Source organism: Botrytis porri, assembly GCF_014898465.1.
Source record: "Botrytis porri strain MUCL 3234 chromosome Unknown BPOR_003, whole genome shotgun sequence".
Classification (NCBI taxonomy): Eukaryota; Fungi; Ascomycota; class Leotiomycetes; order Helotiales; family Sclerotiniaceae; genus Botrytis; species Botrytis porri.
Genome location: NW_024066077.1, coordinates 2,280,622 through 2,290,246, shown reverse-complemented (window position 1 = coordinate 2,290,246; position 9,625 = coordinate 2,280,622). Strand labels below are relative to the sequence as shown.

The 9,625-nt window shown below is 41.8% G+C and overlaps 2 protein-coding genes across 2 annotated transcripts; one reads left to right on the top strand and one right to left on the bottom strand.

The window, feature by feature from the left end:
* Window positions 1-236: 236 nt before the first annotated feature.
* On the bottom strand, window positions 237-1,673 carry EAF01_002755 (uncharacterized protein; the record flags this gene model as incomplete). Its single annotated transcript, XM_038911009.1, has 3 exons — window positions 237-1,073; window positions 1,141-1,197; window positions 1,257-1,673. 3 exons carry the CDS (start codon window positions 1,671-1,673, stop codon window positions 237-239), a joined length of 1,311 nt encoding a protein of 436 aa, XP_038773931.1.
* A 6,977-nt stretch (window positions 1,674-8,650) lies between these two features.
* On the top strand, window positions 8,651-9,220 carry EAF01_002754 (uncharacterized protein; the record flags this gene model as incomplete). Its single annotated transcript, XM_038911008.1, has 1 exon — window positions 8,651-9,220. One exon carries the CDS (start codon window positions 8,651-8,653, stop codon window positions 9,218-9,220), a length of 570 nt encoding a protein of 189 aa, XP_038773930.1.
* Between the last annotated feature and the right edge of the window lie 405 nt (window positions 9,221-9,625).

Below are 9,625 nucleotides of genomic sequence, written 5' to 3'. Positions count from 1 at the left end.
GAAATTTGATTTTTGTGACTCATATCATGATATGATTTATTCTAGTCAATTCACGTTATAATAAGATGAAGACTCGAACTCTCCCTCCCGGCGGCTTCCATTGACGCAAGAACGATCTACACGATAAGCAATACCCTTGAACCCGATGTATCGCGGCATCAGAAATACGTACCTTGTTTTGGGTGATTGGCCTGGAAATATAAGAAACCCAGTATTCACATCTAATTCTTCAATACTTATTCTTCGGCTTCGGCAACTCCAAGGACATTTCCTCCGTCTGGGTCATCAGCTTTCTGGCCCTCCGGAGGTTTCCCTACTTCAGTTTCCTTCTGAACCTTCTTAGCCTCGTCCAAAGTCATCTCAACCACCGGTTTGGGCTTAGCATTAAGTTTCCCAACGATCACGTCCGTCCCTGGGGCAAGCCACCTCGGGTCAATAAATGCCTCCCTCATCTCAGCAAAGCCCTTTTTCATGTCTTCCTTAAATGAATCTGTAAGCTTAACTGCGGGGCACCAAAGGCTAAGTTCATCCCAGAATGCCTCCTCATCTTTGATTGCGGTCCAAGTCAGGGAGAACGCGATGGCCATAAAGGGACCTGGGCCAGGTATAAACCCAATAGCGAACACCATTGCGTTCTTGGTGAAATTTTCTATCCAGAAACTTTTTTCGACAGACTTCCACATCAAGTCAATCCCGTTATGGGCTTTCTGGATAGCTAGCCAACTAATGTCATCTGCATCCCTGTAAGACTTGTTCACTGGTACCGTCTTGACCCAATTGTCAGGAACAATTCTAACAAGCTTTCCTGAATAAGGGTTAACTTTGCGGAACTGGCGGGGAATAGTGAGCAGCTCCACAAGCCCAGTGAAGTCTAGTCCAAGGGTCCGATCCTTCTTCACGCCGAAACCTAACAACTTGTCGGTCTTATACTCCTCAGTTACCCCACCAGCGCGCCAGACAGGCACGGTTCGATCAGTGGCGAAGTTAATCTGCACCCAAGTACTGAGGTCCGGGTAGTCTTCTGATGCCGAATAGGCGATTGGAATATATATTGCGCGAATATTTGCCAGCAGCTGCAGTATTTACAAGAAAATTAGAAAGGCCGAATGTAAGTAGACGGGAAAATAGGAGCATACTAACATCAATCCAAACCCATCTCTCAGCTCTTGTAGGCATTGGCAAGACCATGAAGAAGAACTTATCAGGATGTCAGTGAATGTACAAAACTACTCTCCTACAGGATCCCTGAAGCTTACCTCTGCAGAGTCTCCCCATTCATAATTGCGAAAGCGATTACCACTCGTGCAGAGATTGTGTTCAACGCGTCTCTTGATGTCTCCCTGCTCTGGACCATAGCTAATAGGAAGCTGTGTCCAGTTACCGTAGTGCGTTTCCCATTTATCCCCTTTCGAGATTTTGTATCCGGAGCGGCGATGCTTGTGACCTACGCCAGGCTTAAGCACAGGTATCTGGATTCCAAGAACGGATTGGTAACCGATTGCGACGGAGTTCGCGTTTTTGCTGCCATGGTATGCTTCGACATTCCACACGTATTCGATCATAAAGTGAGAATAGAAATCTTTCTGGTTGTCGGCACGATAGCCATCCTTCGAACGTTGTGCAAGAACCTTTCGGTCAAAGAAGACTTCGCCTTCTGGGTATGGTACAGCCATTTTCGCAACTTTGCAAGGTAGAATATGGGGGAAAAGATCAGAAAGATTCTATCTATTCGATGAAATTCTATCGACAAGATGGGAGATGCTGAGAGATAACGGGCATTCTTATAGTTTTTCAGGTATTGAGAGTCCATAACGGACATGTAGGCCAGCGAGCCCATAGTGATTACATATCCCTACATCGAATAACATCGAAATCATCCAGCGATTTTTGATATTTTCTGAGTCAGAAAGCCAGCAGATAGGGTGAGCTATCTCAACGGGAGGGATAGAAGTGCTTGTTGTTAACTGCTGCAGCGAGCTAAAATATACTGCGTAATGCAGTTAGCACAGCATATAAGATGCGGCCTACGCAAGTCAGGGAGAAATTGGTGAGGGAATGGAGCAAGCTGAACCGAGAGGGGGATACGATAGAAAGGGTTTATAGCTTAGGAGCGCAGGAGGGAGAGCGAGGGGAGTGCAGCTAATCATGCAGTTTTATATTCGAGAATTGTTATGGTTGCGCCAAGAGGTAATTTCGTAATAGGTGATGCTGGAATTAAGTTATCAGTTAGCTAGGGTTCTACGAAGTGATCTCTGGACCCCCCACCCCCCTTTTCTAGAGGGGTCCTGGGCTCCTTTTAGCGGGGATAGCAGAGTCGGGGCGATCCGCCCCCGGGACAGCTATGACTACGTGGCCCTTCTTGTGTGGGGAAGCAATTGAAATAGCGACACGCTAAAGAAACTAAAGTGGTTCAAGTACTGTTCAATAACCCCTTGCAAGAAAAAGTAAATTGAGAACTTTTTTTCTACTTGTGCTATAGGGCATCGCTATAAGCCTCTGATCACCAAACTATAGATAGGAATTTTCTGGGCTTTTAGAGCTTATGTTAATATAATCAATGACTATTATATTATTCTATGTAGGGCATTCAGTCAACTAGATTTATTCTCTGACGTAATTTTCTTAACTTGAATGATTGAGCAATGTGATTCGTTAATCCAATTGAAAAAGCCATTGTAGCATACTTTTGCTTGCTATACTCGAATATCTGTTTTACATAGGGTGTGAATTGTAGCATTAAATTGGACTTAGACGAAAAAATTGCAAGTGCATTACACTAGAGCTCATGGGGGTGATTTGCTTCTGTCGCAAGCGAGAATCCAACAACAACTATCATCAATCCCGATGGGGTTCGGCAGCCAGCGTCATATCTTAAGCATAGTATGGTTAACAAAGTTCAATTTTTCGATTGGAAAACCTTGAGATTCTCTAACGTCTAGCGAGGCACACCGTAGATAGAAAAACTAGCACACCAAACTCGTCAAAATCGAAAGTATTGTGAATATAGTCTTATTCTGAAATTCAATAATAAATCAAAAGAATATCATTAGCTCTACAAATTAAAGAAGAATCAAAGATTTATAAGCTTTTCATTATTCATTAAAGAAATTTATACAGAAATATTGATAATTTGATTTAATAGAGAGTTTTGAAGTTGTAGTACATTTTTAGTCTAATAGTTTTTTTCGTTCACGATATGCGAGGGGTATTAAATTATACTCGATTTCATAATTAGCTTTCAAAACATAACTTTTCTATACTTCATTAAAAACATTTAAATATTATCTTTCTATTATCACTTATTTTATAATAACTTTATTAATTTAATATCAATTTCAATAAAATTAATATTTTATAATAAATAATAATTAAATCTATTATATGTTTAATTTTCAGTTAATTTAGAATTATATTAATTGAAATAGAAATTCAAAAGTTAAAATTGAAGAATTGAAGGTTTTTTTTAAAAAAAAATTAATGAAAAAAATCTTCAAAATATTTTATTATTTTAAAATCATTATTATTTCATCTATATTATTTTTAAATCAATTTAAATCAATTTAAATTGATTCAATAAAATAATAACTTTTATTTAACATAAAGGTTTTTGATTTTGAAGTTATATTGATAAAGTTAGGATTTTATAATTGATTGATTTCAGCTAAAAGGTTATGAGATCATAAAATCACGTTTTGAAAGCTAGTTATGAAATCGGGTGTAGAGGATATGTACTATGTGTGGCAGCAGATGTCATGTACATAATGAAGGATACCGCTGGCTACGCATGCATACTGGAATGGAATGATCGACACCATGATCAACTGCGGTCTTTCCTTCGTTTCTAACTGGTCACCATGTAGAGAAATGGTTAAAGAATAGTGATATAGTAATTACTGTAAGTCTTTTGCAGACTCCTGAAGTATACGGAGGTGTATGCCCTGATTTTTGTCTCCCCGCTTTTGAAGTCACGAACTAATTTGTAGGGGCAGAATAATCTGAAATTCAAGGCGGTGAGACGAAAATTAGGGCTTGTACCTCCGTAAATTCGTCTCATGACAGGGCGTATCCCCTGACTCAAGGGATAGACGTCGATTGCCGCAGCCAACGAGGCTCAGTAGCTCCGGAAATGGCTTTTATTGTACGAAGTAGTATGCTGCTGAAACTTCAGCTGGTTATGCACTGTAACGCTCGCGTAATGAAAAAAAGAAAGGATTATCAGCATTGAAAACGTAAGAGATTGTACTCTTTCACTCTTTCTTAAGGCCACACCCCTGAACTAATCTTTGTTTAGGTTGTTGAGAAACATCAATCATTATCCTTCAATTATAACTTGGTGAGAATGTTAATATATCATATTGGCTTAAAAGTACAAAGCCATATGCATTTGCAGTTCCGCATATGCGGGGTTGAGCGGATGTGGTCAAATTTTACCCCTCATATCACTGAATATCTACAAGATGCATGCGTGTCTTACTTGCGTTGAATGGAACCTTACGCAGCAATCTAGATCTCCTATCATATGCCCGGCGAGGAAAGCGAACGTAGTATTTCTACTGGGCGGCTCTTCAACCTCGAGTCAGCTCAGCGTGAGCAAACATAATGTGACCCTTCCCAGGTACACATCCTCTCAAATTAACCATTCGATTATACCTATGATTCCTCGCCAGAATCTGTAACCATGCGGTGGTTCTATCCTTACAGCAGTGATCCACTGTCAGGTGAAGGTAGGTGTTATGACATTGTTGTTATTGGATCTTCAAAGGTTCTTGCAATAGTAAATCCTTCGGGTCAAGTGCTCTAGTATCCCGATAGTTACCTGTCCACCCTATCTCTTGTTGCATATCCGCAGGGTGCAGTGCAAAAATGCGGTGTTTAGGGATGCACCCATGTCGCTAGGTACATTCACATGCAAACCTGAGTTCTGTGAATTAAACGACTCTTCCACAACCACGTCGAGGTTTCGTTGATTAGTGTTGAAAGGATAAAAGAATATTTCCTGAGGTGCTGGTGTATATGGGTACTCACTGTAGGTTGGTTATATTCGATGGACTCTGGCCAGGTGGGGACCGGCCGTCACACAGGCTCGCTGAGAGACAGTGCAGGTGCAGAACTGTAATAGTTACGTCAAGGGCCAATTGCCAAGCTTTGACAATTAATCAGAAAAGTATGTCTCAAGTACTATCATTTTTTATGGCGGCCCATTTTCTACTGTGTTCGCGAGATGAGCAGACAAGTCGCTGAGATCCTCCCTCAAACCTGGATGAAGGAAGTCGATGTAGTCTAAAAAAGGGTCAACCTGATGCCGAGGAATTAATAAAGACTGAATCTTAATCAGCTGAACATATCAACGAGCTTAGCTAGAAGGCAACTAACTTTTCAGCTTCTTTGGAAGCAGAAGTATAATTCCAATCCCATAGCGCTTGTCAATCTTAGCAAGGAACCTACCTGACTTTAAGCAGTACTCGAGTTTTCCTTTAGCCTTCTTCCGCGGGCAATTCTCTTTCTTTTTGCTCTACTGCTCACCCTCACACGTTATTGTTTCTGGGAAGAGGATATCAGTATATCTATTCTTGATCGATAAGACGAGCAAATCATCGTTACTTTTCGGTTTAGGATCGGCCTTTCTGGCCGCAATCTCCTCTTTATACTTATGTGCTAATTCCACTAGATATACTCTCTTTAATACACGTGCCACTATTTTCATATTCTTGGAGGATTTCTCTGTTTTCTCCTGCGTAATAATAACAACCTTGAGTTCCTTGAGTCTTTGATCTGACTATCGATAGACTGGGATCAATCTCATTCCACTGAATGTATCCTCCTGGGCCTGAACTGATTTCTTAGTCGTTCTCCATTTTCCAAAAGATCTATCCTACGTAGTGACTTTAGTGCATGTGTAAGAATTGCTTTCGGGTCCCCGTTAGGTAAAACACCGAACAAGAGACGTAGTTGGACGATGCGAAAGTCCCTTGCAACTCTTTTGGGGGCTCTGGTTCAAGGCTATTCAGGCTCTACATAGTTAAGCGAAATAAGAGGCGGAAGTTGAGTATCATTCAGAAGGACTTTGATAATTCAAATCTCTCTTCCATATTATATTAAATACATATAGTTCTCACTGTTGATGTAAAGAAGGCTCAATTTTTCGTTTGGTATTTTCAGAATCTAGTATTTGATTTGAAATGAATTTATAATTTATTCAAGAAGTTCTTTGAAAGAGGACTCAATTCCCGCCTCTTGTTTCGCTTACGTAGAGTCAGGACTTCTAATTTCACATTGTGGGGTAATTATCTGACATGTGGGTACTGGGAGTCGGAAACATCGAAACCATATAGCTGCATGGTATCTGGCACCTGTCTAGCAAGATTTAGTGGCCAGATTCTATCCGCGTGAGATTAAATATTGAAGTTCTGCAAAGATACACGGCATCGTAGCTGAGAATATGGCCATACACAATGCTAGCTTCAAGATCTGCGTTTCGATAATTCTTATTCGTCAGAGGCATTGAGGAGTGTATCAGATAGCCTAAGTTATCTTTCCAGAGGGAACGCTGTAGATTGAGTCTACTCATTTTTCAGCACGACTTTCTTGCGTCACATACAATTTCGTTGGATTCCAATTGTCGTACTCAATGAATGGAGGCGTTCATTTCCGAACCAACAGATAGCCCGGTTATTCCATTGCTCAAGGTAATTTGCATTCTATTGAGAGACTTTTGAGTACAAGTGATGATTATGAGAATTCTACACGCTGCTTTCGAAGAAGTGCAAGCTAGACGGAAGGAGGGGGGTCTTCACTTATATTCTAAGCATCCTGCCCGAATTCACATTAATAGTTGCTTCGCCCTACTATAAGTTGATTTCTTGACGCATAATGCAAATTATCTCGCTTGTCATATTGGTACGATAGATGCTTCGCCACACGATCCGAATCATGTCAGACCAGCGGATAGCCAGCCAACCGCATTTGTCATATGAACCGTCTTCGGCCGCAATCGTGCAGGCAGAACGGCGGTGTAATCAGCAAATTGAGAGCGACGAGGCAAAGCAACAAACCCCGGGGACTTTTTGAAAAGCGAAATGAACGTCGAAGAGCCCCTTAACTGTATCTTATCGGGTTAACATGCATTATCGGATACTATTTCCCTTCCCATTAAGGAAGATTGCAATGGCACATGTTACTTTATATACTCCTTATGGCGCCAGTACTCTGTGTTCCTGATCATGTTTCAATCTTTTCCAATATATCCACTAGTTTAAATCTCTCTGAAGATTTCGAGTCGGAATGAGTAGCTCCAAAAGTTCAACCTCTTCAGACAAAAGTGTTGATATGACTGATCTAGAGAACGGCTCTTTTCATAAGCTACATCGAAGATAGAATCTTTTAACGGGGAAAAGTCCACCGAGCACAAACCAACCGCGCCGAAACAAGAGATCACATATATCAAAGGATGGAGGTTCCGTCTTCTAAGTTTCACGTGAGTGCAGAGAACCATCTTCAAAAGAGAGACTGTTTCTCCATTTTGTCCGATAAGTGCTCAACGGAGCCGGAATGAAGTGCTTCTCCCATGGTCTACTCCGTCTTAATAGCGTATATTCTCCTAAGTACCTATCTTATGACCAAGTGTAATAGCGATCCAAATCCGTTAGGATCGAAAGCTCAATTGCTAGAGTATGCTTTCTGCTAGCGAAGGGACAGAAACCTAACGACGAGAGCGATGATAAGTTTGAAGGTTTCACTAATCCACAAAAATTGAGCGGCTTCGTCGATGAAGTTAACAGAGAGAGTAGAAGAGAACTGAGGTTCGTACAGGGACAGATTGAATATTGCGTAGAGGCAATACAGTTATAAAATGAAGTCCAGCAATGGGATGACTTAGCTCAGTTTCGGAGTTCTCATTTCAGCCCACGAACCGATGACGAACCGATGACAAGCCGACACAGGAGTCATTCCCTGAATCCCTTCATAACTTCGGACTTTACCATCAGATCAGGGAAACCTCACGAAAAACGGTACACAAGGCACCTGTTCTTGTCGTTTTCGGTCTAAACCCGATGGAGAACGTGTAGACGCTTCCGTTCGCTGACTGATAAGAATCCTTGCCCAAGTGGTCGAGAATTTCTTTCGCAATAGATCGACAGCAGTCACCCATTGCTGCCTGTCTAGATAACAGATCCCTGTTTAGCGCAGTCACCCAGATTGTTGGAATGTACTTCTAAAGCCCTAAGTCCCCCGCTTTATTTTGTAATGTCTCTTTTCCTGCCTGCTCTCTCAGCAGTTGAATAGACACAATTTGCGTAAACTCTTAAATTGCTCGACACTAATGGCTTCTATCGACGTGATCTCAGTCCCCATCTTAGCTTTAGTCGAGCCGCAAAAATTACCGAGCAATGGGCCTAATCCTGCGTCGGGAAGCAAGAATGAAAAGTTCGCAGAACAGCCATTGGAAGTTCCCATCACAGACAGCAATTCAGATACAGTCCTCGTGGACTATGAGGAGAACGACCCAGAAAACCCATTGAATTGGTCGTCAACGCGAAAATGACTAATTGTGTTCGCTGTCTCGTGGATGGGTTTCGTCAGGTGAGTTTTTCTCTTCCTAGGATTTTTACATCTGTCGCCGTTGACTGACCTAATTTGTGTCTTTTCAACAATGACGATCACGCCCACAGTACCACAGATCTTGGAGGGATTTCATTCACACAGTCCATTTGACCAGACATTACTTGTCACAATTTGGGAGCTTGGGGAAGGGATTGGTCCCTTTTTTATTGCACCGCTCTCTGAAAGATTCGGCCGGCTTCTCGTCTTCCACGTTGGAAATTTCCCCGCTCTTTGTTGCTTGGTCGCCACCGCCCTGAGTGTGAATATTCTCAAGGTGATTGCGTTCCGATTCTTAACGGGCTGCTGCCTGTCAATTCTCACCCTTGGGCCCGCGATTGTCAGAGATTTGTTCCACATGGAACACACCGGTGTGACCACGGCATCGGTCATGGGAAATCAGATGATAGCAGATTTCATCTCACCTGTCGCAGGATCATATATCGCACAGGATCTAGGTTGGCGATGGTCGATTTGGCTAGCGGCCATCGTGCTCGGATTCTTTAGCTTTCTCTTACTGGTCGTGTCCCGGGAAACGTACGCAGCTGTCATTCTGAAGCGGAAGGCAAAGCGATTACAAAAGAAGAGCATGGATGGCAAACAGTATCGTTCCAAACATTAGGCGCGCGTTGATGCAACCACCATTATCGAAAGCGTTATGAAGCCGTTGCACATCGCGGATCAAGATTGTAGATTATAATAGCTTGTGTCTAAGTACAACGATTTGACTATCCAAAACAGCATCTTTGGGTGCGGTTTTGTACCGACTCAATCACTAACCAAACGGCTCATATTACGAGGAGTTGTCGTTCATAACTAGGTATCAAGGTATTTGTGAAGAGCTGTCGCAAAAGAACTCAATTCTAGTATAGAATCTAAAGCTAAGTTGGAAGAAAGAATATATATAGGAGCTCTGACTAGTTATGTATATGAAGATATGATTATGTAATATACTCTTCTAGTATATCTTAATAAACAGATGAAGAAAGGGAATCAGGGAAAAGATCGAATCACTATATAATTGAGC